The 27,969-nt window shown below is 40.5% G+C and overlaps 2 protein-coding genes across 2 annotated transcripts; one reads left to right on the plus strand and one right to left on the minus strand.

Annotated features, from left to right (window-relative positions):
- Positions 1-7,515: 7,515 nt before the first annotated feature.
- LOC134069246 (DET1- and DDB1-associated protein 1-like) lies at positions 7,516-15,610 on the plus strand. The gene is made up of 5 exons (XM_062525153.1): positions 7,516-8,114; positions 11,020-11,100; positions 13,671-13,722; positions 14,153-14,214; positions 14,323-15,610. Exons 1-5 carry the CDS (start codon positions 8,106-8,108, stop codon positions 14,425-14,427), a joined length of 309 nt encoding a protein of 102 aa, XP_062381137.1. The 5' UTR covers positions 7,516-8,105; the 3' UTR covers positions 14,428-15,610.
- A 1,429-nt stretch (positions 15,611-17,039) lies between these two features.
- On the minus strand, positions 17,040-27,749 carry ano8a (anoctamin 8a). The gene is made up of 17 exons (XM_062555685.1): positions 27,397-27,749; positions 24,734-24,844; positions 24,482-24,614; positions 24,228-24,366; positions 24,033-24,129; positions 23,822-23,938; positions 23,593-23,720; positions 23,329-23,490; positions 23,063-23,215; positions 22,573-22,699; positions 21,084-21,139; positions 20,903-20,977; positions 19,448-20,128; positions 18,935-19,129; positions 18,635-18,766; positions 18,380-18,490; positions 17,040-18,022 (listed from the first exon to the last, which is right to left on the minus strand). The coding sequence occupies exons 1-17, from the start codon at positions 27,413-27,415 to the stop codon at positions 17,405-17,407; spliced, it is 3,054 nt and encodes a 1,017-aa protein (XP_062411669.1). The 5' UTR covers positions 27,416-27,749; the 3' UTR covers positions 17,040-17,404.
- Between the last annotated feature and the right edge of the window lie 220 nt (positions 27,750-27,969).

Consider the following 27,969-nt stretch of genomic DNA (forward strand, 5'->3'; position numbering starts at 1 on the left):
ATGGGCCAAGATATAGATTTACCTTCAGGATTTTATTTACTTCATGAAGTTTCTTTTTCACAACATCATATACAAAAAATAAAACTTGCCTATTGTTTTTGAGGTTTACTGTCGTAGAGTTTACAGTATGTGCAGGTCATGCATTTCCTGATTCATCATGGTCTTGGGAGGTACTGCACAACGTTTGGAGCAGACATATAGATGTATGTGCTGTAGGTGCTACACAGCAATTCCTAATAGGTGCATTTAGGCATTCTCAAGTGTCCAAAACCTCTCAAAACTCCAAAAAACTAAAATGTGTCTGTCACTATTTATCTGTGTGTGTTGCTTTGATATTGTGTCACAGTACAGACACCCAGATAGCAATAGGTCAGTGGCCCACTGGCGGCCCACCAGCGGCAGAGTTGGCGGTCCAACGGCGGTACCCACCAGTGGCCCGCTGGAGTTTTGCTCATCTGTTCTCTAGCGGTCCACCGGCGGCTCAGAAGCGGCTCCAGATAAAGGGCCACCCTTTTGCCGCTTACTACCCACCAGCTTCTAATTGGCCTTATTTATGGCCTTAATAATTAAAATTATGTACTAAAATATAGCAATAATACATTATAACACTTTCCATTTGCCCTCAATCAGAACAATTTACAATTATTTACAGGGCTTACCAAAGTTACCAAATTTACTAAGGTGAAGACAGTGCCTGCTGATGAGAAACCTATAAATGTATTCTGTAATTTAATAATCCAATATAAAAACATTTATCCTCAGCAACTATCACACAGACTCACCACACATAGTATTAGGTTCAATACATTTTGTTTATTTCTTTTACATGCTCATTTACATGCTTTATTTCTTCTACATGCTTAAACAATTTATTAAAATTATTTTTAATAATGATATTAATATGCAACACACTCTTCAGGTGTAAGGACTTAAAAGCCACCTTTCCTGCTGCACCAGTCTAATTAATTTGGAGCGTCAGGGACCTCCTCAAAGCCCGGCCCAGCATCCTCTTAACAGCATCTCGGTGGTTTTCCCTCCCAAGTATGTTCACCTGAAATACAAAGACCAAAATTACAATGGCATAACTTCCAGTCAAACATCTTAGCTGTTTTCAGCTTAAGCTGTTTTGCTATTTCATGCACAACCATCAAATACAGAGGGTATATATGATGACAAAAAGTGACAACATGTCATGTATCAAGCACACAACGCTCCACTTGGGAATGAGATTCAAGTTTAACAACACTCAAGGAGTTGAATAACGTGGCTCTCAATATATGATGTCTGTTCCCCAAAAATGTAGTGGGGAAGGGAAAAGAGATGTGAAATGCGACAGTTGTTTCAGATAACAATGGCTACTCACATGGTCTCACTTCTCGACACCCATTCCGTGATTTGAACTAAAAAACAGACATACCAGTTGATTTTTCAGGTCCGCATCGGATGCAAGCCGCCTCTCCAACTCGTCCAGGTCCTCAACATTACTCAATGGCCTGTTGTTGTCCTCCACGAGGCCAAGATCCGCCACACCACCACACCACCACCACCTAGCTTCTGCAGCATAGATGTGTTCACAGCCACCTGCTGCTTTACCTCCTTCAGCTCCTCCTCAATTGTTCAGAAGTGCTGCAGAACAAGTCTGTAAAAATCTATGAATCAAAAGGAATAGATTGGAATTGGCATGACACAAAAAGTAAAGATGCAAAGAAGTTGTGACAGACATTCATGGCTTGTTTCTCCCTTGATATTGGTGCCAGATTAATGAAAATGCAGTTCTACCTTGCTGGGGTGTTATTGGCAGCGCTGTGAGCGAATTTGACGGAGGTGTAGGTCTGACTGGTAAACTGTTGAACAGATTAGAAATGAAAAGGCGTATTTAGTGAGATGATTACTGCAATGGCAGGGTTCATACAAAAAAATTGAGCTGAATTTACTACCTTTTCACTACCATCAACATGTTTTCTACTACAAAAGCAAAAGGTGAAGAGTAATGTAATGCAATACCTTTCCAAAACACAATAACACATTTAAGAACAGGATTTAACAATGAACCAAGCTACTGGCATTTGAACAGGGGTGTGTAGGCTGTCAATAGGCACTGTATTATGTATTTACCGGCATGGCTGGAGTTGATGAAGCTTGCTGGGTGGTGGTGCTGGCAAAGGTGTAGTGGTCTGACTGGTAAACTCTGTTGAACAGATTGGATATGAAAAGACGTGTTTAGTGAGATGATTACTGCAGTGGTATGACACCTGGCACATGCTAACTAGCGCCTAAAGTACAAACACTTCTAAAGGATATTTCCACTTAATTTTCAGACAAACCAAGCAAGGGACCACATTTACAGACTCTACAAATACTAACCATGATATCCATGTTTTATTTAAATGACTTGAAAGAGATCGTCAGGTATAAATGCACCATACAGTAGTGGTCAGTTCATTCATTCAGATGCTGTTACATGCTAACTAGCGCCTAAAGTACAAACACTTCTAAAGGGTATTTCTACTTAATTCTCAGACAAACCAGGCTAGGGACCACATGTACAGACCCTATAAATACTAACCATGATGTCCGTTTTTTATTCAAATGTCTTGAAAGAGATCGTCAGGTATAAATGCACCATGCTAGTGTGGCCAGTTCATTCATTCACATGCTGTTACATGCTAACTGGCGCCTAGAGTACAAACACTACTAAAGGATATAACACTTCTAATAATTTACAATCTACTGATAAATATTGATAAATACTGACGGTCGACATTACGATTGACGTTAGTGAAACTATAATGAACAGTAAAAAGTTAGCCTGTCTGCCTCTAACGGTTTTCTTTTGCTATCCACTTCAGACTTTAGCCATAGCTAGACTTTAGCGAGTCTAACGCTTTATTAATCTATTCGATGTAGGTTTTTAAAAACGTGACCATCGACTTAACAGTACAGAAATACCATTTTGCAAGAAATGAGTGATTCAGACAAAGACTAAAAATATGTTTAAAAAAGAATCAGATTGTACTTACAAGATCCAAGAAATCGCAGTCAGTCGAGGTCGAATGGCAAAATATCTGTATGAACATCTATCAGACGAGTTACAGCAATGTTCAGGGCGGCCAACGTCACAAAATGAGTTTGAGTCTGCGCAGTACGATGAACAGGAAACGATTTTTTGTTTCAGCCCCCTCTCATTGAGAACGACGGAGTCTGTTTGTCCATTTCTTTTAGGTCTATGCCCACTACCGATTCCAATCATGTTGCTTTTTAGCCCACTGTGAGATGTTTCGGTTGTTTTGGTGTAGGCATGATGTAATTTGGTCGTGCATTCCTTACCAAAACAGCCTAATACAATATAACTTGTAAATGGTATAGCCTGATAATAATAATAATAATAATAATAATAATAAATGTTATGATGAAGATTGAATAAATATAGCCTGTAACACATACATTCATGTGTTTCATCAGGTCCCGGCTACAGACACCATGCAGTCTGCATTCATGATCTGGGTTCTTGATTGTATAGATCTGTGGAAAGGAACATGAAATCCTCGCAATAAGGGAGTAGCCTATGCAATGAGGACGTCTGAACTCTGGACGTCTGTTGAAGTTGTCCTTACATGATTTTTGACAATTAGGTAGGCCTATACCACCCTAGAGTTAGTCAATAAGTGATGGCATCTTTAGTAGCTTTTTGTGTGGTATCATCCTGTTTAAGTCTATTGTATGCTTATGAGAGAATATGTTATGGGAATAGGCTAAAAATCAGGTAATATATCCCCACAAAACTTCCACAGGCTAGATTATTTACATGATCAATATTTAATTTTTTTTTTCTCTTCATTTTTCCGAAACATTTTGTATGTAAATGACCATTCTCTAATGAAAAATTCAATGATTTGCATAGGCTAGGCTACATTTCAAATATAGAAATCCTAACATTGCAGCAGGTTCAAAATTCCTCTTTTTTGTTTTTCATTTGGTGACATTTGTTAACATTTTGAAATGTGATTCTTGAGATAGATCTACCTGACATTCTGTATTGTTAAGAATGTCTTACATTTGCTGAATACATATAACTTGTATTATTTACTTTCCATAGGTCACAAATCATAGCCAACACAGCAACCATCCTTCAGCATGACACTACATGCGCACGCTACACTCCCATCCAGTAGGCTGCAGTAGGGCTCATACTTTCGTACATCTTCTCGAGCCTTTTAACGTAGAAGAAGATAAATAAGAATGGCACTGGCACTTTGGTGACATTGGCGTGATACACCTGTGTAGATTGCAGTGAGATTTACTTTTGTGGTAGTATCTAACTCAATAATCTTGGCTACAATGAATTTAATTAAAGCCACGTTTTTCCGGTTCAGTGGATTGTCCTCATGGCGGTAGGTTTATGATGTTTCTTATATCGTTGTGGTCTCCTGTTAGCATATAGCAAGCCTGCTATGCAAGTTGCCATAACAGAAGTCCGCCTAGAATGTTTATTTTTTATTTTTTATTTTTTTTATTGAATGCAATACTAAGTTTGTCCTTTAAGCAGGTTCTTGTAACATTTTTTTTTATCAGTGGTGTGACCACTAACATTAGGCTGTTGTACGTATTAAATGGCAGGTCTCCACTGATAATCTGAGTGAAATAGTTTGCAGGAGCATTCTTACATGACACCTATCTGCTAGATGACAGAAGGACACGCAATGAGGTAGAGAAGGAAATAACTGAGTTATAGTTGCCAGCACTGGCATAATTTGTGCTGTCAAACGACAATGATTTTGATGTGGGCTAGAAACGGCTAGTTTTTATGGTTTTGAAACATCTGGTGACTTTGAAACAGGCCAAGAATAATTTGAATATTTGTTTATTGTTACAGTGGAGGTCTTGCAAAATCTCCCTCGGTGATTCCATCTCTACAGCAAACTGTGTGTGGACGGGCACAGTTACATATGGGTGCAGAGAAGAGGGTATGTCAGAGTGGATTGCTCTTCACAAAAACTGAAGATGCTGGAGTGTTCAAGCAGCCGTCTTGGCAGTATCAGCAGATCCGCACTGTGAAGAGAGGCACTGAATACCAGCCCAAGAATATCAAAAGGAAAAGGACCCATGGCTGGATCAAAAGAATCAGCACCAGAGGAGGAATTGAGGTGATTTTGCGAAGAATGCTGAAAGGACGAAAATCTCTCTCTCACTGAGAGCCATCAGAATGAACCAACTACATGCATTTTTTTTTTAAAGCTGTGTGGACTAAAGCATACCCTCTGAAGGACTGAACATTTGGTCTCAAGTTAGATGTGTTTGGTTGAGAGAGAGGATGCATATACATTTTTGTGATGTATTCATTATTGATGAATAAAAACAAACAGATCAAATTAAACTAAAAGATGTGACCTTTGTGTCCCGTCCAGACAGGCAGAAACAGAAAACAGGCCTTCAATAGATAGATATCATTTTCAGTATTTTTCATTTGTTTTGGTGGTTGTTGTTATTAAAATGATTCAGTCATATGGTAAACTATAGTATTTTCTTGTATCCTCTGAACCCTTCCCAGGAAATCCAAATGAACGTCAAATGATTTCTCTACACCTTCATCATGCCTCTCTGAGATTCTGATGGACTTTTACAACATCTATTGTTTTAGTCTAAATCAGGGCTACTGATTGCCTATTGAGCAAAGGTCTGCCTTCCATTAATCTACAGGAAATACTGATGTACCACTAATAACTAAAATACAGTTCTTTCTTTGTGATTTCATGGTATAGACGATAAATCTACCTGATTTCAGATATACACGGTAGAGATGTTAAATTACTCCTGCTATAGGTAGGAGATACACAGCGGCACCCACGCCTATTTACGGTCCAAACCAGTATCTCTAACAAATCACAGGCACCTTCCTTTATAGGCATTTTATTGGTTTCTTCTCATTCGTCTTTCGCCTTCCTTCTGCGGTCCTCCAGCTCATTCCACTGATGTATATAAAGAATGATGGGGTGGCAACAATGGGATAGTCTATCCAGTGTTTTTTATACATCAGTGGGAATGAGCCGGAGGAGAGAGGTTGAGAAGGGGCCACAACACTTCCAGAAGGCTCAACATTGGTGTCTGGTGCCCCAGACTCACCCCCACCACACTCATGATGGGTCCTCTACCAACCAAACCAAACAACACAAAATCACCAACAAAGCAGCCTCTGTGCACAGCAAATAGGCGTCACTAGCAAGTGAAAGGTTAAGTCTGATATGTCTATGAAGAAAGAGTTTCTAATAAGTATGCCTGTGTGTATTATGTTAATCATATGTGCCTATGAAAACCAGAAAATTGTACTGTCGTTTATGGGCTCTGTGCACTAGCTTACTTGAAGTTGGCAAACCAGTTTCCTGTTCATTTGACATGACTATCAATAAGCACCTTGGCCCTAGCCTGGCTAACGCCTACCACTTCTCAAATGAGACGTGGTCTGGCAACCAGACGTTCATTTCCTCGTATTTGAAAAAATGCCCAGATCCGTTCATTGGGCGCCACGGATGTCTATCAAATACGCATAGCTCACCCAACTCGTTCGTATGCAACGCTAAGGGCTGCCGTAAATCCTTTGTCGTCGAATGTAGACGCAAGAAGGCAACGGAAACTTCTCGGATGTTCTGTGATTGGTTCGCCAACATCAGGCGAACATTTGGGCGTTAGTTTCCAGACTGGCTTAGCAGCGGGATTGAAATCACCGCGCAAGGCAGTATGGGAAAACCCAGGCTACCTTGGCCCAGTTTTTCAAAAGTAATCTAGTGGGATTTCGAATAACGGGTTGGATCAAATCTTGGAAATGGGTTATTCAAAGGCAAAAGAGAGATTCTGAAATAAAATCAGATTATGTAATTCAGTCCTGGATTTTTTTTTCCCTTCTTACATTTGATTTGGATCAAACCTGCCCTTTGGGCTTTTCAAAACTTTGAACTTGGTTTGGGATCAATTCAAAGCTCTGGTAAACGGGATTTGGTAATCCTGAAATTCCGTAGTTACATTACAGTGATCCAATTCGATGTTCCTGTAAAAAACTGGCATAGAAGTAATATGGGTGATCCTGGATGGAAAAATATGAAGAGTTTTATATTGAAAGTGCTGGTTTCATTCTCAAAGAGCTCAATGCAAATCAAGCCAGCTAATAGGCTAACTGAAATAAAACCATGCCAATATCTAGGTATGGTGAAGGGTATGATGTGGTCTATTTTAATTCCAAAGGCGGGTACTTTATCAGGGTTTATAGTGTCATGGATCCATGAAATGACTGGCATTTATTTTAAGGAAAACATTTAGGCTATTTATACATTGTTCATTCACAAAGAAAATTGACGTCCTCAAAGGTTGGACATTTCCTCTCTTTTCTTCTCATTTAAAGCATTAAGATAAATTTCCAAAAGATTTTATATTCCTCTTTATAGTCAACTTTATGGAGGGCACTGTAGGTGATGAACAGGCCAAATCTCACCATTCGCGCATTTCCCTCTCCAGACGGTAGTTGTAGCTGTTTTACCTTTTTTACTGTCTGTGGCGTTGGCCTGTTCAGACAGGGGTGAATACTGCTAGCTTACTAGATGAACCAGTTGGTGCCAGACAATTGTATTAGTCTGCTAGTTTGTTAGCTAAATATAATTGCTCTATTTTGCTGGTAGTTCCACTTTATGAAATACGTCAACATTGAGACGGGTTTTAGAAGGAGAATTTCTGATAGCGATGACTTGTGACGTTAGCTAGCGAGCTAACGTTAACCTTCTGTTGTCGAGTAACCACGTTCCAGTTAACTCAGCTAGCACTACCTAGCTATTATGATAGTGACCAATATTTTGGTCGTCACTCGGCAGTACTAAGATTTCTTAAAACTAGCGGTCATTTGGATCAAGCTAAGTTAGAGGTTTTCGTGTGGCATAGCTGATTGGGTCCTAAGAAATTTGTTGTATGTGGCGGCATTGTAGATAACGTCAGCTAATGTTAGCTAACGTTACAAATGCTAACTGGCTGAATTGACGTTCATGTTATAGCCTGCTAGCGTTGACTGATATCATTTTACGATAACAGCTGAAATAGCCAGCTAACATCAATAGAATCAACGAGCCATGGATAAGGTAAGTTAACCAACGCCTCAGCACAATTTTCTTACAAATGTTAAGTTCATGTTCAACTTTAGAATCACAAACTAACGTTTCACAGAGTTTCTCTTCTGACATAACGTTAACATTATGTGGTCACACAAGGTAGCTAACGTTAGCTTGCTAACGTATTACCAACGAGTGTATTACGCTAACTATTATGTTTACTGTTGAGGCTTAAGTCTTAAGTAACTGGTTGGCGAGCTGATATGCTCCGGAGTTAACACACATTAACTGCAAACATACTGTGGAAGTTTTTGGAGGCATTGTAAGTGTGCGGAGCAATACACATAGCAATGCATAAATCTATTGATTTAATGTTAACCCTGGAAACAATCTCGTAACGTTTACAAGTAACGTTCAATTGTAATGTTCTTTATAATGCAAATGTCATGTTAGTTTCCTGACGGAAATTATCCCGTTTTTGGCATGGCATGGCACGGCACAGAAGAGCAAACCAAACTATTATTAGCTAGCTGACTGCCTGTTGTTGATAGGCCATCGCGTAGTTACAGGGCATTTACCAAGGTACTCCTGTATCCACATCGGTTACAGTGTACTTAAGGTTATGTTATTTAAACAACAGTTTGTGGCGTGTCTATATTTTCCCATAGTGTGCATGCGTGCGCGAGTCTGTAGTATGTGTGTACCTCTTTATTGTTTATGGTGTGCACCTATGTGGTCTATAAAGTTATGTGTGAGAGTGTCTGTGTGTCTACATATTTCTGTGCAGTGCTTCAAAAAGTCAAATCAGCAGCAACAAAGTAGCTTATATTTGGGCTACTCTCTCATTTGTCTATCCGCATTGCACAAGGTCGTTACATTTATATTTATCCATTTTGCAGACGTTTTTTATCCGAAGCGCCTCACAAAATGAGTGATAACATTTAAGCTACACTGCAATGGTGACTAGGTAACAGGAGGTAGAAGGATGGAAGAAAAGGAAATGCATTGTAAGTGCATGTTAGATGTGTTGGGTTTTTAGATGGGTTGGAAGAATTGGGTCTTCAAGAGTTTGTGGCCCCTGCTTGGTAAATCATCCCACCGATGGGGAGCTTCAAATGAGAAATAGTCTGGATTGCAAGAAAAGGAAATGCATTGTAAGTGCATGTTAGATGTGTTGGGTTTTTAGATGGGTTGGAAGAATTGGGTCTTCAAGAATTTCTGGCCCCTGCTTGGTAAATCATCCCACCGATGGGGAGCTTCAAATGAGAAATAGTCTGGATTGCCTTGTGTGTAGAGGCGGTGGCGCCAGATGGCGCTCCTTGGAGGAATGGAGTGGCCGAAGGGTAACACGCTTTTATGACGACGTTTAGGTGAGTGGGAGCAGATCCAGCAATCCCTTTGTATGCAAACATTGGTGACTTGAATTTGATTCAGGCTGCTTGGGGTAGCCAGTGGAATCCAAGGACCAGCGGGAAACTAACATGCCTTTTTGGTTGATTGAGAACCAGATGTGCCGCTGCGTTCTGGACCATCTGTAATGGTGTCACTGCTCAAGCCAAAAGGCTTAGAGGAGAGCGGTAGAGTAACTGAGACGAGACGAGAGATAACCATGGTCTGTACCAAGAGCTCGGTGGCATCGTGGGTTAGATATGGCCTGATTAGCCTTCATATTGAATAATACAAAGTGGCATGATAGGGCGACAGAGGTGACATGGTCAGAGACAGTCTCTGGTCATCAACCTTAACACCCACTTTCTTGCAACCTGCGTAGAAGCAAGAGCTAAAGAGTGCAGTTTGATACCGATGTTGTGGTGTTGGCCTATAGGCTAGTTTGTTTTGCTGGGAAGACCAGCAGTTGGAGATGATGCTCCATATGGATATCAGAGACAATCCAAAATGTGTGTTGAGACCGGGGGAGATAGATAGAGCTGGCTATCATGTACGTAGCAGTGGTATGAGAGGCCAAATGAGTGGATAAAGCCAACTGTGGTGGTGTAGTACATGGCAAAGAGAGGGGGCCCCAGCACCAAGCTTTGGGGCACCCCTGTGACGAGGCGTTGAGAAGCGGACGTTTGTCCTATCCATGACATTGAACGATTGCCCATTGAGGTAGGATTTAAACCAGGGTGCTTAGCCTGTGATAGCCATGTTGGACAATGTAAGAGTGTGTGTGTGTGTGCATAAGGATGCAATCTCACAAAATTGAACATGTGTTTGTGAACATGTGTTTGTGAATTGCTATTGGAGCCCTTTAGGTTCTCTTAATAGTGTGTGTGTGTGTGTGTGTGTGTGTGTGTGTGTGTGTGTGTGTGTGTGTGTGTGTGTGTGTGTGTGTGTGTGTGTGTGTGTGTGTGTGTGTGTGTGTGTGTGTGTGTGTGTGTGTGTGTGTGTGTGTGTGTGTGTGTGTGTGTGTGTGTGTGTGTGTGTGTGTGTGTGTGTGTGTGTGTGTGTGTGTGTGTGTGTGTGTGTGTGTGTGTGTGTGTCCTTTAAGATTGAAAGTACACACACAATGCTTGTCTTAGACCAACTTAGGGTCTATTTATGAGCCTAAGAATATATCTACAAATGCCTTGTACAGTCCATTTGCGATAGTGCGTGATAAATGTAACAATCGACAACCAATCCATTAGTCGATTAATTGTTGCAGCTTTAGTTCTGTATTCCAAGCCAATTATGGGCTATGTTGCAGGAAGTTGGAACCCAAGGCCATTATTTGTAACAGTGCCAGTATAAACGCTGCACACTAGTACAAATGTAAAGTCAATTTAGAGAAAGACGCACATTAAAAAAATAAAATTTTGGTGAATAACTGTGTGGCTCTGGTTTAGTGTTTTGATGGTGGAATGGTTTGATATTTGACAAAAGGTTTTATATTTAATGCCAATTACCTCATGTTTAATGTGTAATTGTGTGGGTTTTATTTTTTTGCTTTCAGGCGGATTTTTTAAAAGGACTGCCCGTGTACAATAAAAGCAACTTCAGCAAGTTTCATTCAGATTCAGTGTGCAAAACATCGGTAAGTATCTGTGATGCACAATTTTGTGTTCATTGTTTTTGTAATTTTTTCCATCAGTGGCACAGGGAGATGGAACATTGTACAGAGATTTCAGAGAAACTCCTAAAAATGATATGCATGCCAGTCCTAATTTTAGGACTTCTTGTTACTGAGGGTAATTGACGAAGTCCCTTGGCATCAAAAAGTAACATATAAGTCTAGGAGAAGTGTGTGGAGATCTGTCCCTATGATCAGCTTTTTCCTCTCCAGTAGTGATTGTGTGACATGCTCTCTACTCATGCCTTGCAGTCATGTGACTACTGGCAGGCAAGAAACGCTGACACCAGTGGCTAACGTTTGCATGTTTGTAGCTATACATAAAGTGACATCTGTTCCGTCGTATGATGAAGTGCTCATCTTAATGTACACAAGCTTGTAACCCCAGCGTGTGCATCTAATTGCACAACAATCTGGCATGTCATTTTCACCTCAAAACACCAACTTTCGTATAGTAAAACTGACGACGTCCTGGCAAGATTCTTCATTTGTTTACTGGGTTTCGTTGCTGGAGAATAATGTCCTTGCCCGCCAGCCAGTAGTTATGACGTCACGTCCAAAGAATGAATACGCATTCAGCATCCAATACCTCAGACCATTTCTAATAGTAATAATAATGCTAAAAAAAACTTGACTGTTGGATTTATATCCCAGTTTACATTTGTAGATGTACCATATACAGTGAGGAGAAAATGTATTTGATACCATGCTAAAGTTGCCTAAAAAGAGGAATATAAAATCGTCATTTGACAATTGATCTTAATGTCTTAATTCAAAAATTGAGTAAAAATAAAACCGCTAAGTACGCCAATTTTCTTTGTGATGGAAGAATGTTTCGTAAATAAATAAATGTTCTTCCTAAATGCTAGGGGGAAGTAAGTATTTGACCCCCAATGTAACCCTATGGGAATTCAACACATAGGGTTAACATAGGGGCGGGCAGATTTTTATTTTTTAAGGCCAGCTATTTTATGGATTCAGGATATTATGCATCCTGATAAAGTTCCCTTGGCCGTTGGAATTAAGATAGCCCCACATCATTACATACCTTTCACCATAGCTAGAGATTGGCATGGTGCTTTTTCCAGTAGGCCTATTAGCCTGTTTGATGCTCATTGAGCTCAATGCAAATCAAACAGGCTAATAGGCCTACTGGAAAAAGCACCATGCCAATCTCTAGCTATGGTGAAGGGTATGTGATGATGTGGGGCTATTTTAATTTCAAAGGCCAAGGGAAATTTATCGGGATGCATAATATCCTAGATCCATGAAATAGCTGGCCTTTAAAAATAAAAATCTGCCTGCCCCTATGTTAACCCTATGTGTTAAATTCCCATAGGGTTACATAGGGGGTCAAATACTTCCTTCCCCTAGCATTTAAGGAAAACATTTATCTATTTACGATACATTCTTCAATCACAAAGAAAATTGGTGTCCTTGGCGGTTTGATTTGTACTAATTTTTTGAGTTAAGGCATTAAGATCAATTGTCAAATGATGATTTTATATTCCTGTTTTAGCAGGGTATCAAATACATGTGCTCCTCACTGTATATATATTGACATTGTGAGCATTTTAATGTCTAGCAAGCAACAGAAATGGTTCAGATATGAATAAAGTTTATCAAGATGGAAAATCACAACATCAGCCTTTACTTAGCCCAGTAAATAGAAGCAGGGATATAAATCTGTGGCATGCTGTCAGAACTACCAAGGGTGGAATGAAGTGAAAAGCAATATTTTTATGCTAAATCCTATAAAGGAACTGGTATTGCCTGTTTGCATGCATGTTGTAATTTACTGCCCTCTTATGGCCATAGTGGATTATTGTCTCATGAAGCAAAGATGATAATCCCATGCTCAAAGGTCCTGCTCCCCCCTCTGCTTGATAAACCCCAGCAGTTCTGTAATTTTTCCGATTTTGTCTTGCCCCGTTGAAAAAGCTTGGGTTTTCTAAGCAGAGTGAGGGCTTGCCTCACACATTTGGTATTTTCAAACAGAAATCATATGCAGTTTTTTTGTGAATAGAGTGGGCAAGTGAGAACAAATTATAAGATACATGGAGATGTATTCTAATGCCAGATGTGAACTGATGTATTGATCCGATCACAAGACATGTTAGTGTTGGCTATGAACAGCCTGTAAGGCCAACTCCTGCATGACAAGTTACTGAAAAGATACCATCTTTGTTTGTTGATGGTTTGACGCAATACATCACATAAAATTGTTCCTACCTCCTGTCTACGCAAGCACATCTCTATACACATGCATCGTAAAAATATATATTACAATCTGTCTATGGCTAGCATATGTTATTCTGGCTTAATGTGCCACCTGTGTCGTATTTAGTTATCCTTCTTTGTGTAAAGTTATGTAGTGCATGCATACTCAGTGACACCGACCTGCTGACACTCAACCAATCACCATGGCCCTTGCAGGCAAGCTTGTGCATGTGGGTTACATGCTGTGGTTTGTGCTGGCCTATTTTTCTAATGTGTTTTATTTTGTGCCTGTTTTCTCACCTTTCACACTCTAGAACAGGAGACCCTCAGTCTATCTCCCAACACGCGAGTTTCCCTCAGAACAGAGTGAGTGCCACACGGGCGAACAGGCATTTTGCATGGCATGAGATGATCAAGTCTTGGGGCATGTCTATCAAGTAATAGGAAATGAATGTAGATAAACGTTTGATACAAGTTTAACACTGCCAGTTGTAAGTGCTCATTTAGGAAGTCAAGTAGATTCTGCTGAATGATGTGTAATATGGTCTTCCTCTGTTGTAATGGCTGATTCACCTTTAAGGTCTAGCCCACATGATCGTTATGATGCTGTAGGTCAAGCTTTTATTAAATTATCAGATTGGTAAGATTCAGCCAGCAATGGCTTCTGTCCTTGCCATTTGCTTTTTAAATGTGATGTCCCTAGCTTTGTGAGAAAGAAACAATCAACTCTGACCAATCAATTTCATTAGTCTTGTAAGTTCTAACCAATATTTGGTTTTGGTTTTGTGTTTGACAGTCATCGTCACTGAGAAAACAAACATTCTATTGCGATACCTTCATCAACAGTGGGACAAGAAAGTAAGTCAGCAGTTTGCTAATGTGTGGATTGATTGAATAAAATCCTCCCTTACCTCCCTTAAGCTATGACTGACAATATGTGCATTTCACTCCTGTGATTTTCTACAGAATGCAGCTAAAAAACGGGAACAGGAGCAAGCCGAAGGGGAGAGCCCTGCTCCTCCGAGGAAAATCGCTCGGACTGGCAGCCGTGAGATGAATGAGGACTCCTAGACTTTTTCCCTGTTCACCACATGTGATCAGCCACAACCTGCTGGACATGTGGCTGTTCAAGGATTAACAAGCACACAGGCCAAGACAGCAGATACAGACAATGGATAAAGTACAGCTTGCTTTATCTGAGATTGTGAAGCTGGTTTATTTTTGGAGATTGCGTTGTGTTTCCTTTTCTTTAAGTGCAACTCATTACAACTGTTCATTCTCAGTTGTCTTGCAATGGCTGAGTTTTCTGGCATAGTGGCAAGATATGTTGACCAGTTTTGTCTTCAGCCCTTCATTGGCTGACAACACTTGCTTGGCACACTGTAATGTTTTTGTCCTGATCTCATCGATTCAGTAATTTATTGAAGTCTTGAATAAAGTACTATTCTATCAAGTACACACGTGGATTTAAAATACTGAAAGCAGTGTTGCTTGAGTTTACATGTCAAGTGTTATGGTCTTGCCAGCTCCAGCTCTTGGGTTTTGTTCGAGGCAGATATTACTCTGACATATTCAACTCTGGTGTTATTTAATGCTATATTCTCTCTCATAGCATGTTTTGATCATTGAGGGATGTGCGCACACACAATACATGATGATGAGCCTTAATTGAATAATTTGAGTAATCTTTATAAATAGTGTTGAATGGTAAATTTGTACAGAATTTAAATGTTATATGGGAGAGTAGATCTGTATAAAAAAGCCTTTGTGTCTCTGTGTGTACATCTGTTGTGAAGATCCTATGAAGCGCAAATCCAATGGAGGTTTGCGGACACTCCACTTTTTGTCTATTTGTTACAGACCTTAAACGTTTCAGTAGCATGCAAAACCAGAGTGCCACTGCCAAGATTGCTAACAATAGTCATGTCCACTCTGTGTCTACCTGTCCAAATTGTTTAAAAGAACATGCATCATGTTTGCCAGGCCTTTGGTGAAGATGATCAAGCTTCTAAACCCACTTAATTTCCTGTGTCCTATGTACATTGACATTGTAACAATGTGTTGATATTATTGGATTTTAGGCATATCACAATGTATGTGTAGGCTGCATTTATCTAACATTCATAAATCACTGATTATTCTGGTCAGCCACAACAAGATCAGGCATTTGTAAAGGATTTTTTCTGGCTATACTTATGAGTTGGAATTTTTAAATAAACATGCTTTATTTTGTCATCTTTTCTATGCTCTTCTTCAATTTTGTCAGCTCTTCCATGGTGTGTGAACTTATCTGCTCATTTTCATTTGAAGCAGCCAAAATGATGTTGCGTTTCTATCTCAACATGGATTGAATAGACTCATGGACATATCAGTCGTCTTGTTTTTAACATTCAATTTGTCATTTTGAGACACAAAAACATTTTACTGTGTCCTGACTAGGGCTGGGCGATTATACGATCTCGATTTGTGATCGCGATCAACTTAAGTTCGATCACGGTGATCAGCTGTGGGTATACTTTCTCGATCACGTGCATAACATGCTGCAGCAAAATGCACGACAACCATCACAACCCGCTTTCCTGGCACCGCACTGTCTTCATGCACCCAACATTTTCAACAGTGCGCCTGAAAACAATTCTAGGTCGCACTGGTGCGCCTGACGCGGCTCGGGTGAAAGCATATATTTCTTTCACGAGTTGCCATGTAAACGTGGCTAGACTATGCGTGCAACTTTACCAAACTGTATCAAGTAAACCCTCTCTCCTAGGACCGCTTTCTCTCGCTCTCCCTCTCTCTCTCGCTCTCTCTCTCTATCTATCTCTCGTGCGCGGCGCGCTTAATGAACACCCCCCCTCGACATGTACTTTGACAATCGTGAAATCAATGACGTAGGCCTGTAGAAGACGACTAGCGAAATCATAATTAAAATCCGGTTAGCATCATAGCATACTGCACAAATTTTATTAAAACTCTTGCATTCAAGTTGACTGATCATCTCAATGTTTTCCAGCTCCAAGACTCAAAAGGGCCTGTCCCAAGGAGAAAAAGTTTTGGCCTACCTTGAAACTTAAACACACGTGGGGAAACTGAACAGTCCAACCAGTAGACTAAGCTAGACAACTAATGCTATGCTACTTTGTTTACAATATTTTGAGGCTTCAAGAAATTAAAGAGGCGGAGTTGTAATATGAATAGTCATGAATGTCATGAATATCCGAAATTTCAGTAGGCCTATGTAGAAAGCATTATACAGTGTATGTGTGTATATATATACGTATATATATATATATATATAATTCTTTATAAAGAATATGCATATTCCTTAGGCCTATATATTGTGTTTCAAGCTTTTTCTACGCCTTATTGTTAAAAAATCATTCACATTATATGAAAGGAGTGCGATAAAAGGTGTCCTTTTGGCGTTAAAGGCGATGCAATGAAAAATGTGGGTGCACCTACATTTTGTGCTGGTGCACCTAAAAAAAAAGCTAGGCGCACCGGTGCAACCAACGTAAAAAGTGAAAAAAAAATTGTGATTAAAAATCGAGATCGTTCAATATGGGAAAAATAATCGTGATCAATTTTTTTGCCATATCGCCCAGCCCTAGTCCTGACCATGGGATAGTCATAATAAATAATACAATCAAGACAGGTTGTATTTTTTATTATTATTATTTGGTCATTGTAAAAAGAAAGTACATTGGAAAAAATATCAGTGAAAAATAGAATGTCTTTAAACTATATTTTTTCAAATAAAATGTACAGTTTAGAGATTTCATGGAATATTAACAATAATTGGCACATAAAACTTCTCATAAAGAAGTGAAATTCAAAATGTCTTGGTGATCAACACTGAAATTCTGAGCTGCAATGTTCTGTGCATATTTTAACAGTTTTGTGCCATGCAATTAGACATACATTTATAGATATACATTTAATTCGTCATGCCTTATTTAAGCAAGCTAACATTCTAATGTGCCAGTTGGCACGTCTGTGCTGCCACTGTGTGCGTATTGCTGCTAAACATACATAGCTATATGAGGACTCGTCACAGTTTTTTAAAAGGGCTTGCATCTGAATCTGTGGACTCTTCACCATCATCCTCCTGAGAGGGCAGCTGCTCTGGTGTTGTATTCTGGTGATGTGATTGTTGTCCACTGGTGGTCTTGGTGCTATCCGCTGCTTTAGAATGCTGATCTGTCCCGTCCGACTTGGTAAAATGGAAAAGTTTCCCTGGGTTAAAGGACTTGCTGGGAGACTGTGATTTTTCCTGATTCGAAGAGGCTGCTGCAGCTACAGCTGCAGAGATGGCCGCTGCTGGGTCTTTCTTCATCTCAGGGCTTTTGAGGAATTTGAAGTTGAGGAACCCTGGAAGTTTGGGTTCACCACCTGTGGGAGAAGAGAGGGTTGTGAACTTCCCCTTCAGCTTCAGCACATTATTACTGGTCAACAGTGAACTGGGTCTCTTAGGTTTGTCCCCTCCAGGCTTCCCTACTCCCAGCCCTCTGTCGTGCTGGGCCTCTTCGCCTACGGGGGATTCTGGGGTCTCGGCCCTTTCTTGGTCCCATTCCTGCCGGGCTTGTTGCTCAGCCAATCTCAGCTCCTCTTCCTCCCTCTTCTTCCTCAGCTGAAGCTGGTACTGCTGCTGAGCCTGTCGCTCATGTCGCTGAAAGAGACCAACACAGACATAAACAGCTGCATAAAAAAGTTCTAAAAAGTTATTACAAAAAGCCCCGTTATCTGACAGCAAAGCCAGCATGCAACGTGAAATATCTCAATTTGAGAATCATAAGAATTGTAATCATAGCTTTCGTAAAGATCGCTGCCACTAAATTAAAAACACTTTTATCCATCTCAGCATTTCTATTTATGTTACAATAGGTTTGATTTAGTGCTGCTTTCTTTCCACAGATGATTAGGCATTGTGCTGTCCCTAAGGGTTTTCATCCAAGTCAACAAAAGTAACATTTTGTGGTCCTAGCACTTTTGTGGTTCAGTTATGTGAGTCTTATTATTAATGCACCTTCAAAGCCTCCCGGCGCTTGTATTCGAGTTTGGCCATCTCATCTGCAACCCAGCCAGGAATATCCGGTATGGCCATATGGATGACATACTTCAGAAGAATGGCAAAGTGCTGCAAAAAAACAGAATCCTCTGAGATCTTATACACACACACACACAAACACAATATGATCTGACAATCAATATATCAATGTCAAAGAGGAAATACACATCATCTTTGTGCTTTCTGTTAAGTTGTTTAAATATCAGTCTTTACCTCCAGAATTACGATGGAGACGATGGTCATCTCAGGGCTCAGCCAAGGGAATAGCCTCTGGATCTGACCACACTGGCCAATCAGGTAGCAGTTCACTATAATGGCAATTAGACCCATTGCCTCCATGGCTGTCTGCTCAGAAAGAGACACAAACAAGGAATTAAATCTTTCAGAAACAATATCCGGTGTTTTTTCGACCGCATCTGTACTTATCACATTAGTACACATGTTGGTAAAATACTGAACAACTGAAAGCGCCAGGTGTATCGCTGAGGAACATATCAGTGCAGAGCCTCTGACCTGCCATTGTCCGATGTTTTCCACCCTCTGGCTGAACGGCCTCTGCAGACCCGTGCAGAGTTTCAGAGCATCACTACGGATCTCGATGATGTTGTTGATGAGTGCACACATGGCTGCCAAGGGGAATGCCGAGGAAAAGAGGACAACATATCCAAACTGGATGAACATCTCCTGGTAATCCTGAAGGGTGTCCTGCTACATAAAGCACAGCAACTCACAGAAGTCACAACAGGTCACATATGCATTTCAAACATATCAGCTGGTAGAGCAACAGGGCTTCCTTTTTTTTCTTTTAAAAGTAAAAGCCCACACACCAAGTTCGCACAATTACGCAGGCTATTAAACACATGTATTCTAATTAGTCTGACTTTCGGACACAGTCTGGTTTGATGTGAAATTTTGCGAGTGTTGCATTTTGTGTGTATGAGCCTTTTTTAAAACGTTGTTTTTAAATGCTCTATGAATAAATGGACATAACTATTCATTCTAATGGAAATTCTACTACAAGCATACCTCATATGTCAGCATGCAGCTTTCAATCTCTGGCTGGGTCAGAGTGGGAGATTCTTTTTCATCTGGTGGTTCTATCCAGGACGCTTTCTTGCTGTCTGTTTCTGACTCGGCAGTGGCTTTTTGTCTTGGGGGGAGAGAGATGTTGGTTTTTGACCCAGATGGCGACGACAGAGGGTGAGCATTACCAGGGGGATCCTTGATGGCCTCCCCAGAGTCCGTGTCAGAATCGTTGTCACAGATCTCAAAAATGGTGGCAGGGTCAGCGCCTTCCTCAACCAGAGTGGGACTGTCATCGTCTAGGAGGCTGCGTCCAGTCTTCGCGCCAGACACGCCGCCTTTGTATTCCACCTTCTCGGTGAAGCTGACCTTCCTCTGTTTGAGGGTGTTCTCTTCGTCCCCCTCCTCAGCCTGAGTGTTTCTGTATCCAGCCAGTAGACGTTTCCTTCCCTTCTTCACAGGTTTCCCAGAGGCTCCGGACTTCTCATTTTTGTCCACAGCTTTGCCAGTCATCCAAGCCTTACCTAAAGCTATACGTCCATATTTGTAAATAGAGGTCTGCAAGACCTCCCACACAGTCCTTAAGGTGAATTCACGCAATTTTTGGTGTTCATACAGATAGGGTTGTAGCACCTCCTTGATGTTTTGCAGGAACTGACGGATAATTAAGAGGGTAGCCAACATCTGCATAAAAGAATGAGTTTTTGTTTTTAATTCCATTTTCTATTTTGTAGGAACATAACTTTGAATATCCTGTACTGTATTATACATAACTTTACATATCTTGTACTGTACTATAGCTTACTGCAAGGTCATTCAGGGACGCTGGAAGTCATTCAGAGTTGGTGCTGAGAGATCTATGTCCAGTGACATCATATTAAATACAGCAGGACAGCACAAATACATGTGAACAGGGCCAAACCAAGATAAGACAAACCTAGCCCACACCAGGCGTGCAACAAAGGCCAAACCTAGATAAGACAAACCTAGCCCACACCAGGCATGCAACCAGGGCCAAACCTAGATAAGACAAACCTAGCCCACACCAGGCGTGCAACCAGAAGTTGAAAATAGGTGCGCCACCATGAGTTGAAAACAGCTAGCCCAAAACTTAGCCTAAAAGTTAGAGGGGGTCCAGGGGCGTCACCCATGGGAAACTATCAAATAAATGCACTTACAGGGCCTGCACTATGCCTAAAACATGCATGCATCGTTTGTCTCCTGAACATTCCTCACCCATTATTCAGACATGCATGAAAACATTTAATTCACAAGGGGAATTGATATAGCCATAGGTTACCCGCAAACTAAGGGGAAAACACTTTGCTATAAACAGAAGTTACATTTTGTGTGGACATCATAGGCTAATATTAAAAACCTGAGATATAGGCCATCTGACTGAATTTCCAGCTTAGCACATTAGTTGACTACTTTGTTTTTATTATTTAATTGCCTTACCTCCTTCAGTCGTTCCATATCTTTGAGGTAGAACCCAATGTAGAACAGGCTGAGGTATGAATTTATGAACTGAAACTATAGAGAAAAAATAAGTTGAGACAGTTGTATAAAAATGATAAGAAACAAATGATGAGGATTTAGATTAAAATATATACAGCAGTGTTACATCGACTTAACTTACAAAGACCAGTTTGAGAATGAGATTGTTTTCATAGGCACTCTGCAGTTTGTAATTTTCTGGCAGGAAACAAGAAAATGTTGATGATTTTTGTTTACTATTTCATAAAACCCAATTTCTTTCACTCTTACATAAGAAAAACAAACTCTCATTTGAAGCCAATTGTCTAAAAAATGGTTTACCAAACAAACCATAAAATGGTCTACCAAACAAGCTATCATTTTTGGTTACAATGGAAGTCATTACAGTCATAATAGGCTATTAAGTCATTAAGACATTACAGTTATAATAGGCTATTAAGTCATTACAGGGCTCTCAAGTTTGGAGTCAGATTTTACCTTTGAGGTGTTTGTTAGACCATTTCTACTGGCAGAAATGGGTCATTAGATGCTACTGTATGTCTGCCATTTACCTGGTGGCATACTTGTATGTGTGTGAGACAGAGAGAAAGAAAGGGAGAGGAGGTGTTGACTGACAAAGACAAAAAGGAGAGACCATGGGTATGATATCAGGGTCACCTGTAGAACATGTTTAAAAGGACCTACTACAGTATCTGGCTAACAACTTCACTGTCTCTTACTTACTTTGGGAAGACCCAACTCTCCACTTTCATCTTCTTATGGCCCTTCTCTCATCTCCCTGTTGAATTATAAAACTGCATGGTTCTTTCTCTGTCTAGTCTTGGCTGTTGAATTTTTAAATGATATGTTGGAATAATTAGTCCATTGGTGTCATTTAATACTAGGGCTATTTTAAGTCATCTTCATGAAAAGTTAATCCATCCATTACTGTATCTATGCATAGTATACTGGTCAAAAGAGTAGGTTACTCATACAGTATTTGAAAGGCTGTGATCTATACGGGCTGTGTGAATTAAGATGTCACTACATCAGGCAGGAAGCAAGGCATGCATTTGCAGCTAAAAATAGTTAGTTGAGTCTTTATTCCATGCCATGCTAGCCTGGGTGTTCCCATGCTGCCTTGCGCGCAATTTCATTCACGCTGCTAAGGTAGTCTGGAAACTACCGCCCTAATTTTTGCCTCAGATAGAGGACCAATAACAGAACAGGGGGGAAAAGCAAGATGATGATGAGCTATGCACAGATGCATTTGATAGACATCCGTGGCGCCCAATGAGCGGATCTAGGCATTTTACCAAATACGGTGGTAGGTGCTAGCCAGGCTAATGCCATGCATGAATTTGAACTTGTGCACTCCTTTTGATGCAGAGCATCGTGCCATCTTGAAACGCTGTGCATATCGTAGGTTATGAGTATGTTTAACCTTCAAAAACTGTCAAAAATAGACGGATTCCTTTATCATACATGTGACTAATACTAAAAGTATAACATTGCATCAGCAGATGCAAAGATGTAGTGTGAGAGAGGGCATGTGTGGTGTGAGGTTGTGGGAGATACGTCAGTTGCGTGTCTCATTAGTTACACTTGAGAGCCCTGCATTATAAGTCATTTTTTAATGGTTGTCATCTTACCCATGTCATTGAGCCAAAGGGCTATCTTCTTGTACACCTCATCACACGTGGATACTGTTACAGCAAGAAGGATTTTAGGAAGAAATCTAGTGACGCCGGGAAGCTCTTTCATTTCCATCACAAGCTCCTGGAAATACAGACACGTGAAGGAGTAAAAGATTCACCATGACTTTACCAAGCTTTTACCCATGTCAGGCTATCAACCAATTTTGGGGTCAACCGAAACAGGACCAAACATCCTGTCTACATGCTGTCTGTTTTGGTTGACCCCAATTTTGGGGTTAACCAAGAGAGGACCAAACATGCTGTCTACTTTAGACCAAACAAAATGAAAATAATTAATAAGCACTGAACTAAGTATAACTGAAATAAAACACTTCCAAACAGAAGAGAAAAGTTGTCTTATTCTTTGCTGTGTGCATCTATCAACATAACGATTTACAGTCTAGCCTGGAGCTCCAAAGCAGCGGAGTCTGTCTGCTCCTCTTACCTGAAGCTCGAGGCAGACGAACATGGCCAAGAACACAAAGCACAGGCACAGGAGACACACAGGGAGGCTGACCAGCCACCTGAACACGTTCCTCTTCCAGGGAGGGTAATACAGCTCCTCACAGCCCGTCACAGGACTGTTGCGCTTCGCGCCCTGTTGGGAGGAGATAGTCCTTAATGGTCTAAAATGTAGCTTTTTTAAGTAAGTGGGTAAAGAAAGATCGGCAAGGACTAGTATGGCAACTGGATGGGTGCGGCTGGTCTTACTCGGAACTGTGGTCGGGGCTCCTCGATCGACTCTGCCGGCGTGTCAAGAGTTCCCCACTGAAATGCCAGCTCTGCCTCTCTTCTTTTCCACCGTTCCAGGAAGAGTGTGGCCCATATGACATTGAAGAGGGCAAACACAACACAGCAGATGTCTTGGCTTTTCTGAGTACAAGAAGTTGTGTGTGCGCATGTCATCAGTAAGGTGCAAACTTACATGGAAAGAACAATACGATTCAAACGTTGACCTAAGTGTGCACGCCTCACCTGATCTGCTTCCGAGAGCATCCACAGCAGCAGGCCGATGACCGCCGGGTAGAGCATGGAGCTGGTGTAGAAACCCAACCACGCAAAGTACATGCCAATCTTCACCCCAAAATAACCACAGATATCATCTGGCAATGGAAGGAAAGTGAGCCCAATTACAACGACACAATAGTGGACATGCAGTCATCAGCTGATGATAGAGATGAGCCGGAACAGAAATGGCACTCACCGAGAGGTTGTCTCTCACAGACAGCCTGAACCCAGGAGGTGATAAGCTGGCTGAGAATCCGCTGATCATGAAGAGGAAACATCTGGAGGATTACACCCCTTGTTTGTAGCTCTGGTACTAAAACAAATAAAACACAATACTAAAATATTGTACCGGATTGCATATTAACAAGAGGTTTTTAAACTCAGAACTGTGTCCAGATGTTACATACTAATTGGCTGGCCCTCCAGGAAGTGAATGTTGTGAAGGACATCCCCTTGTCTGGCACGGAGATTGTCCAGCCAGTATTTAATGATAGTCTGGCGTTCCTGACAAAATACCCAACAGAAATATTGTAAACAGACATTATACTTCACATGAGGATGAGTTACATAATCTACAGCATACTCTAGTCAAATAAACTCACCTGTGATGTGAAGAAACATAGTTCACTCTCTATGTGTTCATATATGGTGTCTTCCTCACATGAAAATCGCCGTATTCCACCTCCATATTCAGACTTGACCTGCTTGTACATTCCTATTTGCTCTGCACCTCTTAACAAGCTGTAAGAAATCATTAATAACAAGCACATTTTTACATTCAACATGTAGGGACAATCTAGGTAAGGAACTAACTTTAGCGTAACACTTTACAAAATAATAGTTTAGTGCAACTTACTTCTCAAAAGTGGTGGTGATGAAGAAAGCAAACCCCCGGATGTGTTTATGGTATCGTATGTGTACGATAATCTGTGGAATGCCCAGTCTGATTTGGTTGAGAAGCCATAACAAAGTATGGTCATCTATATTATCTATAGAGCAAAATAAAAGTAAAACATAGTAGAGTAGAGTACAAATCCATAATCTGTAGAGTACAAATCCATAATGGCATGTCTCAATGTCTAAGTCTTGACTTAATTATTTACAGCACCTGGGAAGGTTATGACAATGTCACAGTCTTCGGTGGGCACAGGCTTCAGTCTGGATTTGTGGTACATGATGTACTGCCTGGCCTGGGAGAGGCGCCTCCCAAACCACTTATCTTGAGCAGGTAGCCAGAGAAGAGAGATACGTGTCAATGGAGGGAAACGCTAAACTGGGTTTGTTATACATTATATCCGACCTAGGCTTTATACAAGAGGCAATTAAATCTTACAAAAACACGTCTGTGTATTTAAGGATTTTAACAGCAGGCTGTGAAGTTAAATGTTAGTCTCTTTTACAGAGGAAGCCCATGCTAAAACAAAACCAGTGAAATTGCTGCCTTGACAACACTACTCCATTAAGTTGCTAAAATGTGACTTATCTGTGAAGGCCAAAACTGCGCCAATGTCTGGCAAGTTTCATGATACCACCTACTTCTTAACTTGATCTTCTTTTAAACTGATTAAGAGTAAATAATATATTGGATTATCTAGATTCAATCTCACTCATGAAATATTACAATGGAAACCCCAGGAAGGAAACTGTGGGCTTTTGTCCTACAATCACTAGTGAAACTTTTGCATATAGGACAACCACAGGAAACCATTTGAATTGTTCATCTAATTAGGTCAACATCAAATGAAATGATATCAAGGAAGCGGGCAAAACTAAATGATAGTGAAGCATTCAGAACAAAGAATTAGATGATAGATGATGCTATTGACACTCAATGAGTGAAATTCAGAACATGACATCACATTATTTTACAAAACAAATGTTCATTCAATCATGAGTATAATGTCAATTTAAGGAATGTGTTGCTGCCATTGGTTGCTGTTAGAATTAATTATGTCCCTTAGAATTGGTTTAGTGAACCATCAGCCCACTTTACAAGTGATCCCTCTGACATTTCTTCTGTTGTCACAATGCTTCCCCTGATAAGTTTTCCAGGATTTGATCTACTGTATCGCATGACTGCGCGGGCTTGTCAAAGAGAATCCATATCCAGCTCAGAGGCTCCGGCTGCCTTTTTCCCCTTGGAACTTGATTACACACCCTGTGTTTTAAAATCCAATCAAGTCCTCATAAATGTATGGCACGTCAAGCATATACCGTACAAATGGCCCGTCAATTTGTTGGATAGCTTAAGATCAGATAAGATATAGGTTAACTAACACTGAGTTGTGTTTTTGTACAAATCTTTGTGTTTGTATCATGCTTATATCGTGCCTGCTTACATTGTCAAATGGTTTCAATTAGAAAAATTCAGGGTTTTCTACAACTCTGCATATCACATGGATTTCAGAATTATAACTGAAAGGACAGTGAGATTAGAGTCTGTAAACGTGCTTTTGAGTTGCCTTTTAAGTTGCCTGTGATAAGTATGGGTCAGCAACGGATTATGTTAAGTTGTTTTCACTCAGTTTACATGATGAAGTTCAGTTACATTGCATTAGTGTGAATTACTTCTGTCAACATTGCAAAAATATCAACAGTCTATGAATGTGAAGTGGGGATCTGTGTTTGCCTCGCTGATCTGACATTTGTAGCCTACTGTTTCATGTGAAAGTGCTGCTTATGCAATGTGCATCCTTGGCATTTGCAGAGCCAAAAGTGCTTTGTTTTTGCCACATATTGCAAAACTGCGCACAGTGAGAAATGTGGTTTATGGCTACTACCTACCAAGCAGTTTTTGAAAATCATCATAACAGAAGAACTTTTGTCACTGTCATGTCATGTCACATTTAATGATCCACCGAATGACCATTTTATCACACACAGAACAGATTACTGTCTACCATGGCTATAACAAGCATAGGCTATAACACATTTTAACTGAGTTGTTTATAGGGCAACTGTGAAGGCAGAATTATTATCTCATCTCATCTCATCATCTGGGATCAGAAAGTTGTCCAGCACAAGACTTATGAAAGATAAAACATCTAATGTGGATATTCAAAACTAGGTCATAGACATATGTTATGATGGATTTCCTTTCAGCTCCAACTACACTCCACTAATTCAGCCTTAATCACTCATAAGCATTGTACAAAATACTGTCTGCCCTTAAATGTTTAAGATCTTCAGACTACAGACAGTTTCAGTGAAGTAGCCTATGCATCTCACAGGAGGGTATATAGCATATCCTGCTGTGAGATGCATACAAATGAAATAATAGATGGGCTTCAGCCAACTTCAAAACAATTGTGAAATAATATAACATGCATGCGCCGTCCTATCGAAATGTATGGTCTATAGCCCCAGCAAACGGCCGCAACAGTAACATAATAGACTTTGGGACAAGGATAGTTTATCAATGCATTATCCAAAACAGGCTATAACGTCTAGTTATTGCAACGTTTTTATGTTTTCTTTTTTAAGGATACGGGCTATTTTAAACATGAATACGACTCGATTATTGCGTGATTAGTTTAAATGCGTTTCAGGCTAGCGTATGAAAATGGCAACACTTTGGTACATTTCAACGCCATATGAAGAAGACCTAGCTTCCCTCTCTTTGCTGACAGGGTTCATGCCATCTAGTGATATGAGGGACGTTATAGACACGTTGGTTAGTCTCCACTTGGGACATAAGCTAGTGAATCACCTGATGGAATGCAATACATTGGTAGAAATTCATGAAGCACAGGTGTCAACGTAAATACTCACTCAGGACCTCCGAAGACATTTCCAGCGTTTTGCATCACTCCTTCAAGGGGCTGCAATATTGTAGCCTAACAACAATTCTCATCGTGGGCTGCAGTGATGCTCTCTGTTTAACAGCATACAAACCCCGGACGTCTGAACTGTCACGACACGACCCGCGATGGCAATACACTGGACCACATCCCTTTTCTGCATGTAGCACAATGTCCTCCTTAAATTAATGTCATTCAAACACTGTGTGTTCTCATAAACACCGTAGGATCATTCAGTTCCAGCAGCCTAATACGCACATGAATAGTTAGGCTATTTCAGTCCACACATCTGAAATATGATGTAGCCTATACGCGCAGCGCACAACGTCCAGACAAGGGGGATTTTGCAGTGTATTGGCTGAACCACCCTATCCAATCTTAGATAAAAAAATTAAAAAAAACTGTATATGATCAAATTAATTATTAGCCTATATGCCACTAATTTCCGATTAGACTCGAACTAATTATACAATTGAGCCCCTCCTCTGTGTCCCCTTACACGCCTCGCATGTGGCACAGAAATGGTGTCCTTTGACTGCAAAGC

This window comes from Sardina pilchardus, chromosome 2, assembly GCF_963854185.1.
Source record: "Sardina pilchardus chromosome 2, fSarPil1.1, whole genome shotgun sequence".
NCBI classification, from domain to species: domain Eukaryota; kingdom Metazoa; phylum Chordata; class Actinopteri; order Clupeiformes; family Clupeidae; genus Sardina; species Sardina pilchardus.

Coding starts and splice junctions, on each gene's coding strand:
- ano8a (XM_062555685.1), bottom strand. Junction 24,130..24,227: donor TATGTTTCTTCACATCACAG/GTGAGTTTATTT, acceptor GTATTTTGTCAG/GAACGCCAGACTATCATTAA. Junction 23,216..23,328: donor AGCCCCGACCACAGTTCCGA/GTAAGACCAGCC, acceptor TCCTCCCAACAG/GGCGCGAAGCGCAACAGTCC.
- LOC134069246 (XM_062525153.1), top strand. Junction 13,723..14,152: donor CGAGTTTCCCTCAGAACAGA/GTGAGTGCCACA, acceptor TGTGTTTGACAG/TCATCGTCACTGAGAAAACA. Junction 14,215..14,322: donor ATCAACAGTGGGACAAGAAA/GTAAGTCAGCAG, acceptor GATTTTCTACAG/AATGCAGCTAAAAAACGGGA.